We start from the raw sequence: 21,700 nt of genomic DNA, 5'->3' as shown, positions 1-21,700 counted from the left end.
CTAAAAATAAATAAATAAATTGCCTTGAAGTTCAGTAGTGGCATCTTCTTCTGGGCCCACGTCTCTTGTTTTAGGACATTACTGCAGCTTCTGTTTTTGATGCATTGGTGTAGACAATCCATTCTGTCTTCGTATATTTGATACTGTCTGCAACCTTTGTGTGTGTGTTTTTCTCCTTTGTCCTTAGCCTTTGTCCCACTCTCTTTCACTTCCTTTAATTATGCTTTTCTCCTGCTTTAGAATAGAATCTCACCTTTTCCATGTTCCTTCTTGGCCTAGGTTTGCACATTATTTTTTCCCCAATCCCTCACATACTGCCCTTTTAAGGATAAGACCTATCAGTTTATGAATTTGTTCATGTGTTGACATTCTCTAGCTTGTCCTGGTAAGACACTCTGGTGACCTAGAGGTTTTCCCCAAACTTGGATTTCTTTTGTGATTGCTGCTTATTTTGCTGGAGGGTGTTTGCTCACCGGTATTCCAGTCCGTATCCACATGCTGCCTTTGCCGGCAGCTCCACACCCCTCTCATCACTGTTCTTTCCCATTCGGTCCTGCCTTTGAGATTGTGCAAGCCTGTAGATGACTACAGAAAACCTTGTGTTGTATGCTGTCTCTCTGAAGCCTCTGATAACCCCTCTAGAAGATAGTCTGTGACCCTATTTTTCTTTCTCTCTTTTGTTTTTATTTTAATCACCCAGTGCTCATCATGACCTGTGCACTCCTTAATCCCCATCACCTATTTCACCCATCCCCCCACCCAACCCCCCTCTGGTAACCATCAGTTTACGACCCTGTTTTTTGTTTTTGTTTTTAAAGATTTTATTTATTTATTTGACAGAGAGAGACACAGCAAAAGAGGGAACACAAGCAGGGGGGAGTGGGAGAGGGAGAAGCAGGCTTTCCGCGGAGCAGGGAGCCCGATGCAGGACTCGATCCCAGGACCCCAGGATCATGACCTGAGCCGAAGGCAGATGCCCAATGACTGAGCCACCCAGGCACCCCACGACCCTGTTCTTCTTAATGACTGTGCATAAGTATGAAAATTGTGAAAGGTACATTTTTTTTTTTTTTTTGCATAAAACTTGCCTAGCTTAGAGATACACAAATAAGCAGGCTTTTCATATTAACATTTGACCATGCCCTTTAAATTGGTATCTCTCCATTTTTGTCTTTGTTTTTCCCAGTCACTCACTATCATTGGTGGAGCTGAGGAGACAGACAAGATCTTAATTATGTATTTTTTTTTTTAAGATTTTTTTTCCTTTTTATTTATTTGAGAGAGAGAATGAGATAGAGCATGAGAGGGGGGAGGGTCAGAGGGAGAAGCAGACTCCCTGTTGAGCAGAGAGCCCGATGCGGTACTCAATCCCGGGACTCCAGGATCATGACCTGAGCTGAAGGCAGTCGCTTAACCAACTGAGCCACCCAGCCGTCCCTTAATTATGTATTTTAGCCAAAATTGTGGGTGCCTACACTGTGAGACCCAGACCCAGAGACTGCAGGAGGTACAAGATGAGTTAAGACCAGACTCTGACCTCAAGTTATTTGTAGTAGGAGGAGTACAAGTTACAAGTAGGAGAGGTAAGACAGATATACAAATGAGGATTATAAAAGATACAGTAAACTAAGTATTGTAAGAGAGTTCTCAACAACGAACTGTGGAAATTCAAGGGATATGAACTTAAAACCAGCTATTGAAATCAGGTATGGCATTTTGGAATGTTCCAGATCATTTCCAACTATATAAATATTAAGTAGGCAGAATGTCTCTTGGTGTGTGTGGAGGGGTGGGGGTGGCATCTATTTTATTTTATCTATTCCATTTTGATTTAAAAGTTCCTTCCCGAGTGAGGATCACATCCTAATGGAAAAAACATGGAATTTTGTATTCCAGTCCCAGTTCTGTGCTTTCATTTGCTAGGTTTGGATAGTATTATAGTCTGGAGTGCACACACATTGCAGTCATCTGTTCCCACATTCCTTATCAGAAGGAAGTCCACTATCTTCCTCGGGGGGCTTCTCTGAATTGTTCAAGAACACCCTGGGATATAGCTAGAGCAGAAAAAGGTGGTCAGTGCAGTTTCCACACCGAAAAGGGAAGAGCCCCATAGTCTGCTGCTGCTTTTCAGTACCTCATGGGGGAGTTTTGAATACTGCTCCTCACCTGGTGACCAGTGGTACCAACCCACTGTTAAGCATGCTTTCTGGACAGAGGAACCCAGTCTCTACTCAGCTCAGCCAACGTAGCCGTCTTGAATTCTCAGAGCAGAGCTCTTCGTATAGTACTCTTTCAGCTCCATGCTCAGCCATTTTCCTGATGCCAGGTGGCCTGGGAAGCTCTGGGTCAGGATCTGTTCAAACACCTGCCACTTCTAACTCCCCTTTCTCTCAGAATCCACCCCTAGGAATCAGGCAGGTGGGTGGCCCCTTTTCCAGGCTCCAAATGCAAACACTCTTCATTCTTTCCTCCCTTTCCCCAGCCAGTGAGGTTAATCACGTATCCTTCTAAGGCAGGCTCTTAGCAAGGGAGTGGGGAGGAACACGGGATGGGACTTTAGCTCCAAAAGGAAGATTCCCCAGGTGATTTACCGGTACCCTCACCCACCCTTCTTGTACCAGGTGGGAGTGGAGGCTCCATTTATAATGATTCAAGGTGATTACTGACATTCTCTCAGTATAGAAAAATAAATCTAATCTGTGATGGGTGTCCTCCCTTAATGGTGTCTATCAGATAATGTTATTGTGCAGGTAAAATGAGATGGTGTCATGAAAGTTTAAAGAGCCATAGAAATGTTATTATCATTATTATTCTGTCATTTCCTGTTTAAATCCCTTCAAAGACCGCTCTTTTGGCTTAGCATAAGTGGCCCAACCCAGCTTTTCTTCCAGCCTCATTTTTTATCGCTCCATCTCTTTCGCTGTCCCCATCAGTCTTTCTTACACTTGTCAAGGCTTTTCCTCCCTCTCTGGACTTCTACAGATACCATGCTTTTGTAGAAAGTGGCTTTTCCTTCTCTTTGCCTTACTAAAGCCTATATCAGTGTCTCCTCGTAACAGATCTTCCCTGAAATTCTAATACAAACTAAATTGCCCGTTCTGTGGGCATTCAGAGCGCCTGGTTCTTTTCCTTTCAGCCCATATGTGGTGTAAAAGATATACAGGAAGTGGTGATCACTTATTTAATTTCTTTTCTGTACTCCAGCACCAAGAGCAGTGAGCATATCTGCTCTGTTTACTCTAAAACGTTGAATTATTACATTACTTGGTCCTCAGAGCCCATCCTGCTTTACTCTGTTACTCCTGCAGGTGAGAATATCTGCTAAATCATAGGCAGAGTGGAAAGATAAGAAGCTGAGGTTGGCTTTCTTCCATCTTCTTAAAGGAAATTTTGCATAGTTTTATACCAGTAAATATCAGCCTCTTTTTCAAGTCATCACTGTTACTGTGTTCAAACAATGGCATCATGGAAGTCTGTCTTTGTGAAAGAACAATAAATCATGTACATGTTGATCATTGAGAAGGGAGGCTTTGTATTGTAGAAGAAATTAAAATTTGTGTTTTTTCTTCAATTTACTAAATCTGGTAACATCATTAGTTAAACATAATGGCGACCCCTAGTGGATATTCTATACAACTGACCAAAATATCAGGAACCCTCAAACTAACAGTCATTGTGTAATAATCAGCAAGTTATCTTTTTCTTTGGATCTCAAGTATGTTCACACTTGAATTTACTTATTTATTTTTAAAGATTTTATTTATTAATTTGAGAAAGAGAGAATGAGAGACCGCGCCAGAGGGAAGAGGGTCAGAGGGAGAAGCAGACTCCCCACTGAGGAGGGAGCCCGATATGGGACCAGATCCCGGGACTCCAGGATCATGACCCGAGCCGAAAGCAGTCGCTTAACCAACTGAGCCACCCAGGCACCCTCACACTTGAATTTAGAAGTTTTGAAGAAGACTTGATTTGTGAGGTCCACAGCTCTTGTTCCAGCATGTACCTGAATTTACTGTTTTTTAAAATTATTTTGATTTATACATAACTCTTTCTGTAAACAAAAGAATGAAATAGTGAAGAACTACAGAGTACCTCATCATTACTTAAGGGATTTTATGTCCTGTTTGGTCCTTATAAGTGCATATAAGTAGTTTTTAACATTTACAGTTGTAATCACCTTATGGACATGATATTTTGTGTTCTTTCATCACTTGACATTATTTCATTTAGACTATTTCACAGGTCTGCTGAGGCAACATATTTTTCTTTTTTTTTGCGGTGTGTAATACCTTATTATGTTGATACATGTAGTGAATTCTATCTTTACTTTTAGTTTCTTACTATGATAGCGAAACTGTACACATCTTATTCGAAGTATAGAAATCTCTATTTTCAGGCCCCAGGTAATCCCTGAGATCTGTTGGAGTGTGAAACCCTGGGCAAGGAATGATTCATGTTTGAGCAGCATCTTGCCTGCCCTGCTGACATTGGATGTACTGTTAAATAATGCCCTGCTGTGCTCCCATGTCCCCTGACCCTCCCTCTTCTCTTTGAGGAGACTTGAGGTACATTGTTTCCTGCCCCCTTCCATGACAAATTGTTGCCCTGGCAAGTAAGCTAAGGTAGAAATAGACTTTCACGGGGCGCCTGGGTGGCTCAGTCGTTAAGCGTCTGCCTTTGGCTCAGGTCATCATCCCAGGGTCCTGGGATTGAGTCCCACATCAGGCTCCCTGCTTGGCAGGAAGCCTGCTTCTCCCTCTCCCACTCCCCCTGCTTGTGTTCCTGCTCTCGCTATCTCTCTCTCTGTCAAATAAATAAATAAAATCTTTAAAAAAAAAAAAATTAAAAAAAAAAAAAGACTTTCACAGTTCTTTAATCCAACTAGGACATTGTTTCCTCCCTCTCACCTCCAAATTTGTATTGATTTGTCAGTTACTTTTGGAAAAGGAGGCAACTGAGTTTAGAAGATTGAAAAATCCTGCTTGCAGAGTCCTAATTTATCTAAAGAAGCTAAAAACTGAATATTATTTCAACTTCTTTTGGTCAGTCTATGTGGTACGACCTTTGAATTAAGAAGATCTAATATCATTTTTATTTTCTTCTTTACACTTAACTATTTCCTTGATGTTCTATAATGAACATATATTTATGTTTTGAAAAAGATAACTTTTGTAAATTATAGCATCCCAGTAAAGCCTATGAAAAAATATATAAAACATTCATAATCTCATCCCCTAGAGATAATTGCTATTAACATTTTACTGTATTTGCTTCCAGTTTTTTCAATGCACATATAAAATATACTTGTATTATATTTTAAAAGATAAACTAATTCGTGGGAATAAAAATTTATAAAATTCATGTGAATTGGAGACTGATTATTTACATTCAAAAGGATTATCTACAGAGGTGCCTGGCTGGTACAGTCATGTGACTTGATCTTAGGGTCGTGAGTTCAAGCCCCATGTTGGATGTAGAGATTACTTAAAAAAAAAGGATTATCTACAGTTCCATTATTAAACTCTCCTGTTATACTTAAAATGATTCAGTTCCAAAGAATTCATTTTACTCTTTTTCTCTTTCTTTCTTTCTCTCTCTCTCTCTCTCTCTCTCTCTCTCTTTCTTTCTTTAGCTACTTTTGAACTTCAAGCAGATGTATTGCAAATTTAAGCCAAGGTTGTTCAGTCAGAAATCCATGTTTCTGTGGCATTGTGCTTCGTGGGCACCCAAGGAATACTCAGTGAACAAACTTGTCAGCCACGTATTAAAACTGCAAGTCGACCTTCTGTTTTCATTTCTGACAAGCTACAACAAAATGATTGTCATGGTTTTAGACCCAAAAGGGACCTGGTCTGCTTGAATGACTAAATTCCTGAGAGAACTGAGAACTGAGCAGAGCATCATAGTAATGTTGCTTGGTGAATAGAGTGTTGTGAGACCTTTTTTTTTTTTTTTAATTTCCCCCGGTACCAGCTCAGTAGATCTTTTGCTAAGTGTCATCTGACTCTCAGTTCTCATCAGATGTCTGTTTGATCTCTGATAACGCTTAATCCTGAGTAGAAATATTCATTCTCTTGAATTTTTCCTCAAACAAATGTATCAACTCCCACTTTCCCTATCACTGCCCTGTCATTTCTTTGAAACAAATTCTATTCTTTGACCTATATTATCTTCTTTCTCCTAAGTAATTACATTGAAGAATACAAAGTAAAAGCATAAGTGAGAGGAATGGTAAAAAATACATAAACCTTTGGTGTCCATCCTTTGTGAAATGAGAATCTGTGTTCATGCTTTTCATCCTTTGGATTATTACCTATCTAATTCAGAAGCTCCTTGTTTCTTAGCAGGGTGGTTTGGTCTGTCCTACTTATTTAACTTAAAAAATAATCAGTGATGGGTAATTCAGATATAGGTTCACTGTGACACCCTCCCCCGCAAATAATACAAAGCTAGTGTTTTAAACTTAGTGCTCTAAGTTAAACCATTTTCTCTGTGCATATTTACAGGCAGAGTAGCTCATGTGTACTAATCTGATTTCCTTCCTGTATAGATCATCTGACAATATAAATAAAAATAGCCCCTTTCTATATTTTGTTCTCTATTTAAAGTTAATTGGAATATGCTTTAAATGATTCCTCTAATGAAAGGCTGAAATTTTTATTTGGAGGGGCTTTTTGCAGAATCTTGTACATGAAGGCAGTTGATTTTATTTTTTTAAAAGGAACTATTATCTAGCCGCTGACTGTAAATCCTGAAGCATTTAGATGTTCCTAAACTATATTATTAATTCTGATTGCTAATAGTCTTGGGAGAATTTTCATACCCTTTTCTGGTTGAGAACCAGTGGAGTTAGATCTGGGTTTGAATCCTGGCTCTGCCATCCCTTGGCTGTGTGACTTTGCATAAAATAATCCATGTCTCTGATCTCTTTTGTGTAATAGATTGATAGTGTTACTGCTGACTTTGTAGGATTGTTGTGAAGAATAAATAACATGTGAAAACTTCTAAATGCACAGTGCCTAGCACAAAACAAACCTTATTATTTTTTTATTTTTTATTTTATTTTTATTTTTAAGAGAGAGACTCTTAAGCAGGCTCCATGCTCAGCGTGGAGCCCAATGTGGGGCTCAGTCTGTGACCCTGAGATCATGACCTGAGCCAAAATCAAGAATCGGACACTTAACCGACTGAGCCACTAGCTTTTGTTATTATAGACCAAGAGTTGGTAAGCTCTTTCTGTGAAGGGTGAGATAGTAGATATTTCAGGCTTTGAGGACCATCAGTACCTGTCTCAGTTTCTCAGTGCTGCCTTGACAGTGCGAAAGCACCCCTAGGCAGTACATAAACAGACGAGCACGGCTATGTTCTGATGAAACTAGTTAGAAAAATAAAAAGACATGGGCTATAGTTTGTTAACTCCTTTGTAAACTAAGAAATGAAACAAGGTATGAAAATATTAAGAATTCAGTATAGCTCTTCTGTGAAATGTATTATCAAAAGAATTTAGGTTGATTAAAAACTTCAATTTATAGGGGCGCTTGGGTGGTGCAGTTGGTTGAACTCCCAACTCTTTTTTTTTTTTTTTTAAGATTTTATTTATTTCAGACAGAGAGAGAGAGCATGAGTGGGGGGCGGGGGTAGAGGGAGAACTGTTTCTCATCTTACTGTAGTGGGCCGAAGGCAGACGCTTGACGACTGAGCCACCCAGGTGCTCCTAAGCACCCAACTCTTGGTTTCAGCTCAGGTCATGATCTCAGGGTCCTGGGATTGAGCCCCATATCAGGCTCTGTGCTCTGTGCGGAGTTTGCTTGAGATTCTCTCTCCCTCTCCACCGCCCCTCCTACTTGTGTGTGCACACTCTCTCTCTCTCTTTCTAAAATAAATAAATCTTGGGGCGCCTGGGTGGCTCAGTTGGTTAAACCGCTGCCTTCAGCTCAGGTCATGATTCCAGAGTCCTGGGATCAAGCCCCTCATCGGGCTCCCTGCTCATGCAGGAAGCCTGCTTCTCCCTCTGCCTGCCGCTCCCCCTGCTTGTGCTCTTTCTCTCTTTCTCTCTCTCTTGCTATCTCTCTCTCTCTGTGTCAAATAAATAAATAAAATCTTTAAAAATATATATATATTTTTTAAAATAAATAAATCTTAAAAAAAAAAAACCTTTCAATTTACAATCCCAGACATTACATTTCAAAATATCAGTGTTAAAATATGTTCTGCTCTGCTAATATATTTTATGTTAAAATTTTCAGCTGCCAGAACCATCAAAAATAAGCATTTCTAGATCCATAAAAGCACTTTAGTGGAGAGCATCCTAAAATATATTCTTCTTGCTTTCTTAAAAACAGTATATGAAAAATAATCTAACTATTAAAAAAAAAAAAACCTTTTAAATTCTGTCTTAAGATTTTGTGGGCCAGGAATTTGAGCAGGGCTCGGTTGGGTGATTTTCGTGCTCCACATGGTGCCACTTAGGGTCACTAAGTGCTTTTCACCTGGTTCATGGGCTGGTCTAGAAGGTTCAAGATGGTTTCGCTCATATGTCTGGTGCCTTGGCAGGGGCAGGTAGAGGGCTGGGCTCAGCTGGGACTGTCACCAAGAGCTCTTAGAGATGGCCTCTCTAGCATGCTAACCCTTTTTAAAATTTTATTTATTTATTTGAGACAGAGAGAATGAGAGAGAGAGAGCACATGAGAGGGGGGAGGGTCAGAGGCAGAAGCAGACTCCCCGCTGAGCAGGGAGCCTGATGCGGGACTCGATCCAGGGACTCCAGGATCATGACCTGAGCCGAAGGCAGTTGTTTAACCAACTGAGCCACCCAGGCGCCCGCTAACCCTTTTTAAAAGATGATATGACATTGTCATGAGGCGTCTCAGTTCCTGTAGTAATGTGATGCCCTCAGCCTGCACAAGGTATGTGGGACTATTGCTTATATTCCCCAGACCACTGTGCTTTCAGTCTGCTTTTTTATTTCTTGATTAGAAGCGGATTCTCACCTGTGATCTGGAGCAGTACATTCACTGGATAAATGCCATCTTACTGTAGTGGGCACTTAATTTCCTATGTGTGAGATCCTTGCTGGGCACAATTAAGTGTATTTAAGAAATTTAAAATATGCCATAGAAAAAGAAAATCCTGCAATACATGACAACATGGATGAAGCTGGAGGATATGATGCTGAGTGAAATAGGCCAGTCACAGAAGGACAAATGCTATATGATTCCACTTTTATGAGGAATCTAAAACAGTCATACTCAGAAAGAGAGTAGAATGGTGGTTGCTGAGGGGGGGGGATGGGGAATTGCTACTCAGTGGGTAAAAAGTTTTAATTATGGGGAAGTCATCAGAGAGGGAGACAAACCATGAGAGACTTAACCATAGGAAACAAACTGAGGGTTGCTGGAGGGGCGGGGGTGGGGGTATGGGGTAACTGGGTGATGGGCATTAAGGAGGGCACGTGATGGGATGAGCACTGGGTGCTTTACGCAACTGATGAATTATTGAACTCTACATCTGAAACTGATGATGTACTATATTGTTGGCTAATTGAATTTAAATTTTAAAAAGTTATAGTTATGCAAGATGAATGAGTTCTAGAGATCTGTTATACAACATGATGCTTGGAGTTTACAGTACTGTATTATACACTTATAAATTTATTAAAAGGGTATATCTTATGTTAAAAGGTCTTACTATAACTTTAAAAAATATGACTTAGGAGCTCACACCATTTGAGGAAAAAAAGGCAGTATAATACCAGAACTTAAAGTGTTTTTCTTCTGATTATTTTACCTGCTTATTTCCCCCTTCTCTGTATTTGTTATAAGACAGTAAATGTTGGGCACCTGGGTGGCTCAGTTGGTTAAGCGACTGCCTTCAGCTCAAGTCATGATCCTGGAGTCCCTGGATCGAGTCCCGCATCGGGCTCCCTGCTCGGCAGGGAGCCTGCTTCTGCCTCTGACCCTCCCCCCTCTCATGTGCTCTCTCTCTCTCATTCTCTCTGTCTCAAATAAATAAATAAATAATATCTTAAAAAAAAAAATTTAGAAAAAGACAGTAAATGTTGAGAGGGCAGAGAATGGGGACAGGCCAGGTACTGGAAAGGGACAAGTTCAGTAGTGACTCCAGTTGAAAGGGGCTAATAGACTTGACTTGAAGCTGTTTGCATAATAAACACTGTAATTTTGCTTAAATGACACGTTTATGTGGAGTAACTTATGGTGGGGGAGGCTAAAGCTCTCCATGCTTTCTTTGTACCATTATGCAGGATTAGGGGGTCATATACAGCCCCCCCCATTAATTCTTAGAATCTCTGGAATGGCCTTTTCACTTTACATTTAGCTTCTTGCTATTTCTCTCCCATCACCTGTTGACAATTACGACTCTAAGATTATATTTTTTAGCCTGGATGTCTTTGCATCATTTTTATGTGTGTATATTGATCATTTATTACAGATGGGGTAATAGTACTTACCTGAGAGTGTTGTGGGAATGCCATAAAGTGCTCAGAAACCTTTGCTGTTATTGTTGTCAGATAACTGTATTCCAAACTTCCTTTTTTAGAAACTGATTCAGGGGTGCAGAAAGAACATAGAAACCAGACACCTGCTCCGTCTGCAGCTCAAACTTCCGCTCCTTCTAAGTACCACCGAACTCGATCTGGGGGAGCCAGGGATGAACGATACCGATCAGGTGAGAAGGAACTGAAAGTTATCAGCAGAAGAGTTTTTAGTGACTGTAATATGAACACTATATCCTGAAAGCTTTTAATGTTTGGTTTTTTTCCCATTGAAGGGCCAGCAGGTCTATATTAGTTCATTCATCAGTCATTTATTGTTTATTATGTGCCAGGTGTGGTAGATACTCAGTATTTGCTGGGGCTACAGCAGCAACTACGTTTCTGCCCTCAAGGGCAGAAGAGGAGGCAGACAGGTACAAAGGCAACACGAATAAATAAATAAGAAGAGTGGGGGGCTAGGGTCACATAGGGTGGTCCTGGGAGAGCTCCGTGGACTGTTGGAAGAGGCAGATCCTTCTGTGTTTGCCAGAGCTGTAGATCAAGTCTTCTTACTAATGGAGCTGGAACAAAAACTCACAGTGAAATTTCAAATTAGTAAACTCTTAAACTTGCTTTCTTCTGACGCAAAAGGTCTCCCAAAGAAGGGAAAAGGCAACAGGCTGTGGCTGGCAGCGGGAACGTGCCCCTGCCATATCATGGCCAGGACTGATGAGCAGAGCAACCAATTCTGGCCCCTCAGGAGGACCTGTGGCATGGCAAGCCCATCCCATGCCCACCCATTGTCCAGTGTGCTAAGGCAGTCTCTGCAGCCCATTCACTGCCTTGCAAAGTAGCAGAATTAAGCCATCAAACTAATTGCAGTGCTCTTTTTTACTTTCTTCAGATTTTTGACTCCTGTACCAGCCAATCTTTAATCTTTTCTTGAGTTGGAAAACAGTGTATATCACATCCTTTCAGAAACTGCTTTAGAGGAAATGAGGAAAAGGACATGGTTGCAGAGTTGTGTCAGACCTTTTGTGAGCTGATTTTATTAGATATGTATTTTTATACACTGAAAGAAAGGAACAAGAAGTGTTCCATCAAAAAAAAAGAAATTCGGGCGCCTGGGTGGCTCAGATGGTTGAGCGTCTGCCTTCGGCTCAGGTCATGGTCCCAGGGTCCTGGGTTCGAGTCCCGCATCGGGCTCCCTGCTCCTTGGGAGCCTGCTTCTCCCTCTGCCTCTCTCTCTCTGTCTCTCATGAATAAATAAATAAAATCTTTAAAAAAAAAAAAAAAAAAGAAAAAAAAATAGAAATTCCACGCCACACCAGAATTTTCCCTTATACCTAACCTGGTCTTGAGTAATCAGGGGAGGCTTTCTCAGAGAATTAGACATCTAAATGGTGTCATGGCAGACACACATTAGGGAGATAGCATCAGGTAGTAGACCTGAAAGGGGTTCATTATGACTGGAACTTAGAATGCAAGGACCCAGAAATAGGTGGGAGATGAGTCTAGAAAGATCACCAGGGACGAGATCTTGAGGAAATTTGAATACCATTGAAGGATTTCAGCAGAGCAGTTACGTAGATTTGTGTTTGTTCTAGAGGTTTGCTCCAGGTGCAGACTGCATGTTTGTTCTGCCATTCCTGCATCCCCGTGCCTGGCACAGGGCCAAACATATATAAGGGCTAAATAGATATTTTGGAGAAAAGAAAGAATAAAAGTAATTATTAGTTAAGAAATGGATTAGAGGGAGGTACAGCTGGATGTAGAAAAACCTCTCAGGAGCTCCTCTTTGTTGCCAAGACCCAAGCCCGATTTCCTAGGCACCTTTTAAGGCTGGGGCCCAGGTTCAGGAGCAGTGGGTTCTGACCAATCCAGAAGGGTTTGGGCCTCTAAACTCTCACCGCTGGCCTTCTGGGAGTTTTGTGGGTCCTCTCACCCCACCCCTTTTTTCTGGTTTGTTTTTACGGCATATAATAAAAGGATTAGTAAGGAACCAAAAAGGTGATTCTCTATCCTATGTCCAAGCTGATCACATACAGAAAAAGGCTATAGTGACCTTTAGTGTAAAATTTTGGCCTTTGTCAACTAAAACCTAACCGTCATCTCCAGCCCCTGTTATTTTATACCAGTTCTCTCAGATTTACCCCAAATGTTGGAAAGTGTAGTCTATGAATCAAATACTGGTTAGCAGACTCTGGAGTCTCTTAGTTAGGTGCAGGGGTTTTGAGGGTTTAAGAGTAGGGTTTTGGATATTTGTCTACAGGGATTTTTTCTTTTGAGGTAGTAGCAAGCAGGCCAGAGAGGAGGTAAAGTAGGGAAGAAAAGCTGATTTAAAAACCCTGAAGATATTGAAAGCTATGAGACTACTGCAATGCTGTCATGAGGGGGCACATGAAAGGAGGCATGCAAGCATGGATTTTAGGTGAAAATCACATTTTTCAGTATATTAGGACTTACTTAGCCAAATTGCAAAGGAAAACTCAACAAATTGTGGCTTCTTTTTTTTTTTTAATTTTATTTATTTATTTGACAGAGAGAGACAGTGAGAGAGGGAACACAAGCAGGGGGAGTGGGAGAGGGAGAAGCAGGCTTCCCGCGGAGCGGGGAGCCCGATGTGGGGCTCGATCCCAGGACCCTGGGATCATGACCTGAGCTGAAGGCAGACGCTTAATGACTGAGCCACCCAGGCGCCCCTTATGAAGAAGAAGAAATCAACAGTCACAGCAGCAGTAGAGCAAATAAATGGTAGAAATTGTTGGAAGTTGAACTTCACCTCTTTGTGACAGTGGCATGAGAACATAGGGTGTGTTTAGCAAAAATCACAAGCATTCAGAATAAACTGGTGGGTACACAGGAAAGATTTAATGATGTTAGTGAGTGTAACTGGAAAATCCTTTCTTATTTGATGGAGGCTTATTAATACCTATGACATTTCAACTGATTAGTTGAATCAAATCTAAGTAGACTTTAGTATTTCATGTTTCGGACATGGTGTAAAGAGTTTATATTTATTCAGAGTTATATCTGACCTGATTCTGTTCTTTGCACTTAGCCAAAGTGCAAAAGGTTAGTACCTTTTTTTTCCTGCATATCAAGGCATGACACACCTTTCTACACATGTGTTATGGTCACAAGTGTAGAAAATAGTTGGTGCCTGAGATGGATAATGATCTTATGGTTAGTCATTCTGACAACTCCTTTAAAGTTAAATTTTTGAGCAATTAGCTACCTCAAACAAAACAACAAAAACAAAAAAGGACTTTTAAAGTATTTTATCACCTTTTCAGCTCGAACAGTAGTGCTGGAAAATGATACCCAGCTTTCACGTGCTTCTGGCAAAGATGTCCGAAGTCAGCCGTGTCTGGGGACTGAAATTCGGAAGTGACTTCTTTATCAAAGATCAGGATGAATTGTATGCTGGTGAATGAGTCAAAGCCAGTTAGGAGAGCTGCCTGTTTTTATCAATAAGAAGCTTTGCTGATATAGTAATGGTGAACATCTCCTTTTGACACTGATGTATGGGCCAGGGCTTATCATGTTAGAAAATAGATGGGTGGTTTGATTTGTTCTGTGGCCTGATGCTAGAATCCTTATGGTAAAGAAGAACATGCTCTGTAATTGTTAATTATCCAAATATTACGGGCCTTGTAAAGCTTGATTATTGTGAATAATTCCCGTTTTTAGCAAGTTTGCTATTACATGTTTCATATCTCATGCAAAAATACTCCTGGAAGTGTGTTATTTTTAATTAATAACTGTAAGTATTTGATTTGCTGTTGCTGAGGAAGTGCTTTTTCTCAGTATAAGCAGTTAATCATTTGTTTTCCATGACAGCTAAGTACCATAATTTCATCTAATATAAGGACACTTTTCACATTTTAACATGTCTGAAATCAAGACATGTTTTATATAGGATGGCATCATAGATTCAATAAAATATGGTATTCTTGATTCAACTAAGTAAACCTCAGGGACACTAAAGTAGTATAATAAATATAAATGCAGTGTAATACTATTTCAGAGCTGTAAGTAAGTTGGTACTGTGGTCTTAATACTTTAAAAAGTATTAAGTATTTTATTTATAATACTTTATTAAAGTATTTTACTTTGAAATACTTTAAAAAGCAATACTTTAAAACTTTAAATATTCAGGGGCGCCTGGGTGCCTCAGTGGCTAAGCGTCTGCCTTCGGCTCAGGTCATGATCCCAGGGTCCTGGGATCCAGCCCCACCTCGGGCTCCCTGCCCGGTGGGAAGCCTGCTTCTCCCTCTCCCAATCCCCCTGCTTGTGTTCCCTCTCTCACTGTGTCTCTGTCCAATTAAAAAAAAAAAAATAAAACTTTAAATATTCATACATTTTTTACCCAGAAACTCCACTTCTAGGAATTTATTTTATACAAATACCTACGTATGTGCACAAAGATATATATGCAAATATCATTGTTGTAATATCATTCATAATAAAACAATGGTTAAATAGTTTGTAACAGATCCACACAATGGAACTATATGAAAGTTGATTTTCAAATTCTGTGAAGGCTCATAGAAAAGCAATGAGGTAGATTTTTTTGTGCAGATATGGAGAGATGTACTGTGTGTGTGTGTGTATATATCTATATATATTTTTTAAGATTTATTCATTTTAGAGAGAGAAGTGGGATTAGTTCTGAGAAGAGCTGGATCTGGGGAAAGTTTTCACTTCAGCATTCTATGTGCTTACCTCTTTTTAATTTTTAAAGATTTTATTTATTTATTTGACAGAGAGAGAGAGCTAGCACAAGTAGGGGGAGCAGCAGAGGGAGAGGGAGAAGCAGGCTCTCCGCTGAGCAGGGAGCCCGAAGTGGGACTCGATCCCAGGCCCCTGGGATCATGACCTGAGCCAAAGGCAGATGCTTAACTGACGGAGCCACTCAAGCGCCCCTGCTTACATCTTTTTCCAATATGTATATTAATTTTTTTCCAGTTTTTTTAAATTGTGGTAAAATACAAAATACATATAATATAAAATGTATTTACATTATTTTTAAACAAAAAAAATAGCAGATAGGTTTTTTCCTTTCTTTTATTGAGGTATAATTGACATTACATTAGGTCAGGTGTACAACACAATGATTCGATATTGTAAAATGATCACCACAGTAAGTCCACCACCACACATAGTTACAAAAAATTTTTTTTCTTGGGGTGAGGACTCAAGGTTTATTCTCTTAGGGGCACCTGGGTGGCTCAGTTGGTTAAGCATCTGATTCTTGATTTTGATTCAGGTCGTGATCTCACGGTTGTGGGATTGAGCCCTGCGTTGGGCTCTGTGCTCAGTGGGGAGTCTGCTTGAGATTCTCTCTCTGTCCCTCTGCCCCTCTCCCTGCTCTCTCTTCCTAAATAAATAAATAAAATCTTTTAAAAAAAGATTTATTTTCTTAGCAACTTTCAGATGTACAATACAGTATTATTAACTATAGCCACCATGCTGTACATTCCATCCCCATGACTTAATTATTTTATAACTGGAAGTTTGTAAAAGAGTTTTAAAAATGATAGCCCTGGATAAATGATTTAAAGCCTTAAATCAGTTACTGTTCTTAATGATTTTTACTCTTAAGTATGGATTCTTCCAACATAATACCGGGAGCCAAATGGAACAATAACTCCCTCTGTCACCCTAATTGAGAACTTATTTCTCTGTCCAAATCTGATCTCTGACATGGTGGCATTTGCTAAGGTAGCTGCCACAGATACACCCGGACCATTTTATTTCTATATTAACATGCTTCCTTATGCCAAGGAAAGTAAATTGTGTTTATTTCAGTTCATCAAGAATTTATTGTAGACCTCCTATGAGTTGAGCACAATTTAGATGCTAGAGAAACACAGACAGAAATACAAGAATCTGTTGTTAAACACAGGAACCCTTTATACAAGGTAGAGGCAGCATAGACGAGGGGGTGACAGGGAAAGGAGCCTGGGAACTGGGCACTGTCAGGGGCAGGCTTCGTGGAGGTGTTGAAGGATGAGTAGCTGTTTGCTATATAGATGTTCCAGGCTAACGATACATTATCTGTATAGGGGAATGTGAAATGCAGATTAAATTTCATTTAAATTTAAACTAAATTAAAATTTCACTCTCCATCCCCACTAGCCCACAGCGTGGTGCCAAAATTAATGTGATATCCTAATGTTCCAGAACTTAATAGTTGCTGCCTCTACCATAATTAAAAATGTTGAAGTGGTTCGTACCTTAGAAATTGGTAAAAATGACGTGACTACTTGATGGCTTGCAGGTAACTCTTAACTGTACTTCTCTATTTACTGACTCAACCTACCCATGCGTCTGTCTGCCTCTCAGTCTGTCCATTATCTACCTACTTGTCTGTCTATCTGTCCATCTATCTATCCATTCATCCATCCTAAGAGGTAAGGGCACTTAGAGTCTGTTCTGCCCCATAGATGTACTTAAGCCCATCTATGGCATTTACGCATCATGTCTTAACCACTTCATAAAAACAAGCCAAAAATAGGAGCAGCTACTTTAAAACTGTAAATAACATTTTTCACTTATCTCTTGGGGAAAAATGAAAAAAATGGTTCAGTGTTGTCCACAGATGTAGGGAAATGGACACTCTCATACCTTGTTGGTAGAAGTGTTACTAATGAGATTGGATCTTTTGAATATGTTTATTGACCCTTTATGTTTATTCTATAAACTACCTGTCCAATGCCTAAGCCTATTTTATTAAGGTTAAGCTGTTCATCTTTTAAAAAATTTATTTGCAAGAATTTTTTTTAATCTTAACGGTGCTAACATTTAAATTGTACTAGAGGTATTAATGCAAGTAGACAAGAGAAATCAACTAGAGGTATAAGAATTAGAAAAGAAAAAGTATAACTGTATTTGTACTTGGTATGATGTTTATTTAGAAAACCAAGAGAGTCAATGGCAAAATTAATCTAATGAAATAATTCAGTCAGGTAGCAAGATATAAAATTAGTACAGAAATCAGTGGCCTTCATGTATGCAACCAATAACCAGTTAAGATACAATGGTAGAGCAAATTTCATTTACAGAAGCAATAGAAAAGATAAGACCTGTTTAGGAAAAACATAAGAAATGTGTAAAGCCTTTAGGAAGTAAACTTTAAAACACCCTGAAAGATACAAAGTAGACATAATAAATGGAAAAGCATCCCTTATTCTTTGATAGGAAAATTCAGCATGACAAAGATGGCAGGACTCCCTAAATTAGTTTATAAATTTAATCCAGTCCCAGTAACACTATCAAATTTATCTGTGGAGCTAGAAAACATGTTTTTGAAATTCATTTGGGAAAATAAATATGTAAGAATAGCTAGGAAACACTGAGAAGGAAAACCTATGAAGAGTGACTATACCGACTAGATATTAAAGCATACTCTATAAAATAGTGCGGTATGGCACACAAAGTGGCAGACAGACCACTGAAATAGAATAACAGGTGCAGAAATAGACCAAAGTACCTCTGGGATTTAGTGTATAATAAAGATAGCCTTGGGGGCGCCTGGGTGGCTCAGTCGTTAAGCGTCTGCCTTTGGCTCAGGTCATGATCCCGGGGTCCTAGGATCGAGCCCTGCATCGGGCTCCCTGCTCCACAGGAAGCCTGCTTCTCCTTCTCCCACTCCCCCTGCTTGTGTTCCCTCTCTCGCTGTGTCTCTGTCAAATAAATAAATAAAATTTTAAAAATAAATAAAAAATAAAGATAGCATTGTAAATCATTGGGTCAGAAATGTGCTTTTTAATAAATTGGTGCTAGGACAGCTGGAAAAATACAAAGTAAATCCATTCCTCACACCATATGCCAGCAAAAACTTCAAATGGATCAGAGATCTACTTTAAAAAAAAAAGGTAAGTACTGAAAGAAAACAATTTTTCTATAATGTGGGCTTATAGGAAACCTTATGGGAGGAAGGCTTTCTGAGACTCAAAATCCAGATGTGATGAGACTACATACAAATGTTTTTACTGTGGTAAAAAATACATAAATTTACCCTCTTAAACAATTTTAAGTGTACGTTTCAGTATTAACTATGTGCTTATTGTTACATAATAACTGTCTAGAACTCTTTGATCTTATACTTAATGACAATTCCCTGTTTCCCTCTCCCTCAGTCTCTGCCAACCACCTTTGTACTTTCTACATCTAAGAATTTGAGTACTTTAGGTATCTTTTGTAAGGAGAACCAAGCAGTATTTTGTTTTTTGGTGATTGTTTTATTCCACTTAGCATAATGTCCTCAAGGATCATCCATGTTGTAGCATATGATAGGATTTCCTTCTTTTTTAAGGTTGAATAATAGTCCATTGTATATACATACACCATTTTCTTTATACATTCATTCATTCATGGACATTTAGGTTGCTTCCATGTCTTGGGTATTATAAATAATGCTGCATTGAACATTTGTGTGCAAATATCTCTTTGAGATCCTGCTTTCAGCTCTTTTGGATATATACCCAAGAGTGGGATTGCTAGATCATATGATAGTTCTATTTTTCATTTTTTGAGGAACCTGCCATACTGTTTCCATAGCAGCTGCACCATTTCACAGTCCCACCAACAGTGCGCAAAGATTCTAATTTCTCCACATCCTCACCAACACTTGCTCTTTTCTTTTCTCTTTTCCCCTCTCCCTTTCCCTCTCCCCTCCCCTTTCTCTTCCCCTTCCCCTATTCCTTTTCCTTTCCTTTCCTGTGGCTATCCTAATTGGTGTGAAGTGATATGCCATTGTGGTTTTGATTTGCATTTCCCTGATGATTAGTTATGTCGCGCATCTTTTCATATGATTGTTGTCCATTTGTTTATCTTCTTTGGAGAATGTCTACTCGAGTCCCTTGGCTATTTTAAAATTGGGTTACTTGGGGTGCCTGGGTTGCTCAGTCGTTAAGCATCTGCCTTCGGCTCAGGTCATGGTCCCAGGGTCCTGGGATGAGCCCCACATTGGGCTCCCTGCTCCGCGGGAAGCCTGCTTCTCCCTCTCCCACTCCCCCTGCTGTGTTCCCTCTCTTGTTGTCTCTCTCTCTGTCAAATAAATAAATAAAATCTTAAAAAAAAAAGTGTTTCCTTTAAAAAAAATAGTAAAATAAAATTGGGTTACTTGTTGAGTTGTAGGAATTCTTTATATATTCTGGACATTAATGCCTTATCTAGTACATGGTTTGCAAATATTTTCTCCCATTCTGTAGGTTATCTTTTCACTCTGCTGATTGTTCCTTTTGTTTTGCAGAAGCTTTTTGGTTTGATGTAGTCCCACCTATTTTTGCTTTTCTTGCTTGTGCTTATAGTGTCATATCCAAGAAATTATTATCCATTCCAAGGTTATGAAGCTTTTCCTCTTATGTTTTCTTCTAAGAGTTCTATAGTTTCAGGTCTTACGTGTAGGTTTTTAATTTATTTTGAGTTAATTTTTATATATGGTGCAAGATAAGTATCCAACTTCATTCTTTTATATGTGGATATTTCAGTTTCCCTGGCATCATTTGTTGAAGAGACTGTCATTACCAATTGTGCAGTCCTGGCACCCTGGTAAAGGACCCTCTGACCGATTAAACAAGGGTTAGTTTCTGGGCTGTCTGCTTTATTGCATTGGTCTATGTACCTGTCTTAATGCCAGTATTATACTATCTTGCTTACTCTGGCTTTCTGATATGTTTGAAATCTGGAAGTATAAGGCTTCTAGCTTTATTCCTCTTTCTTAAGAGTGTTTTGGATATTTGGGGTTCTTTGAGACTTCATATATGTTTTAGGATGTTTTTTCCTATTTCCTATTTTCCCTATTTCTTCAGAAAGTACTGTTGGATTGTGATAGGTATAGCATTAAATCTATCTAGGTCACTGTGGGTAGTACGGATATTTTAACAATATTAGATCTCCAGTCCATGAACATGGGATGTTTTTCCATTTATTTGTGTCTTTAATTTCTCTCAGCAATGTTTCATAATGTACAAGTCTTTTGTGTTTTGGTTGTGTTTATTTATAAATATTTTATTCTTTTTTATGCTACTATAAATGAGATTGTTTTCTTGCTTTCCTTTTCAGATGGTTTAATTATTAGTATTGAGAAACAACTGATTTTTATATCTTGATTTTCTATCCTGCAGTTGTTGAAGTTGCTTATTAGTTCTAACAGTTGTATGTATGTGTAAAATCTTTAGGGTTTCCTACATATAAGATCATGCCATCTGCAAACAGAAACAGTTTTACTTCCTCCTCTCCAGTTCGGATGCCTTTTATTTCTTTTTCTTGCCTAATTACTCTGGCTAGGACATCGGTTGAATAGAAGTGGTGAGAGCAATCATCCTTGCCTTGTTCCTGATCTTAGAAGGAAGAGCTTTCAGTTTTTCACTGTTGACTATGTGGTTAGTTGTGGGCTTTTCATATATGAATTTTATTATTTTGAGAGAATATCCTTCTATTCCTAGTTTGTTTAGTATTCTTATGAAAGTGTGTTGAATTCTGTCAAATGCTTTTTCTGCATCTGTGATGGTCATATGATTTTTGTCCTTCATTGTGTTGATGTAGAGCCTTACATTTATTGATTTTCCTATGATTCAACATATAAATTCCACTTGGCCATGGTATATAGTCCTTTTAATATGCTATTGAATTCAGGTTATTAGTATTTTGTTCACAATTTTTGCATCAGTATTCATCAGGGATATTGGTGTAGGTTTTTGTTTTGTTTAGTTTTTAAGATTTTATTTATTTATTTGACAGAGAGAGACACAGCAAGAAAGGGAACACAAGCAGGGGGAGTGGGAGAGGGAAAAGCAGGCTTCCCGCGGAGCAGGGAGCCCGATGCGGGGCTTGATCCCAGGACCCTGGAATCATGACCTGAGCCGAAGGCAGACGCTTAATGACTGAGCCACCCAGGCGCCCCTTCTTTTCTTTTTTTAATTGAAGTATAGTTGACATGCAATATTACATTAGTTTCAGATCTACAACATAGTAATTCAGCAAATCTGTACATTATGCTGTGCGCCCTGCAAGTGTAGCTATTATCTGTCACCATACACTGCTATTACAATACCTTTGATTATATTCCCTGTGCTGTACTTTTTTCCCCATGACTTACTCGTTCCATAACTAGAAGCTTGTATCTCCCACTTCCCTTTAGCCATTTTGCTCATCTCCCTACTCCCCTCCCCTCTGGCAACCATCAGTTTGTTCTTT

The 21,700-nt window shown here is 39.3% G+C and overlaps 1 protein-coding gene across 5 annotated transcripts in view; it reads left to right on the top strand.

The window, feature by feature from the left end:
* Positions 1-21,700, top strand: part of DIP2B (disco interacting protein 2 homolog B) — a 222,023-nt gene that overhangs the window by 112,211 nt on the left and 88,112 nt on the right. For 4 of the 5 annotated variants that reach the window (XM_064591251.1, XM_045873455.3, XM_064591249.1 and 1 more), the window contains exon 3: positions 10,558-10,686. In XM_064591251.1, the coding sequence (XP_064447321.1) occupies positions 10,558-10,686 (129 nt within the window). Of the gene's footprint in view, positions 1-912; positions 1,055-10,557; positions 10,687-21,700 lie in introns of those variants that run through there. The other variant, XM_064591250.1, reaches the window with a different exon arrangement.

The sequence above is a fragment of the Mirounga angustirostris genome, unplaced genomic scaffold, assembly GCF_029215605.1.
Source record: "Mirounga angustirostris isolate CCGP_5_RB_7025 unplaced genomic scaffold, mMirAng1.0.hap1 SCAF_5, whole genome shotgun sequence".
Classification (NCBI taxonomy): Eukaryota; Metazoa; Chordata; class Mammalia; order Carnivora; family Phocidae; genus Mirounga; species Mirounga angustirostris.
Note: the sequence above shows the minus strand (reverse complement) of the source record. Positions and strands in the feature narration are given on the sequence as shown.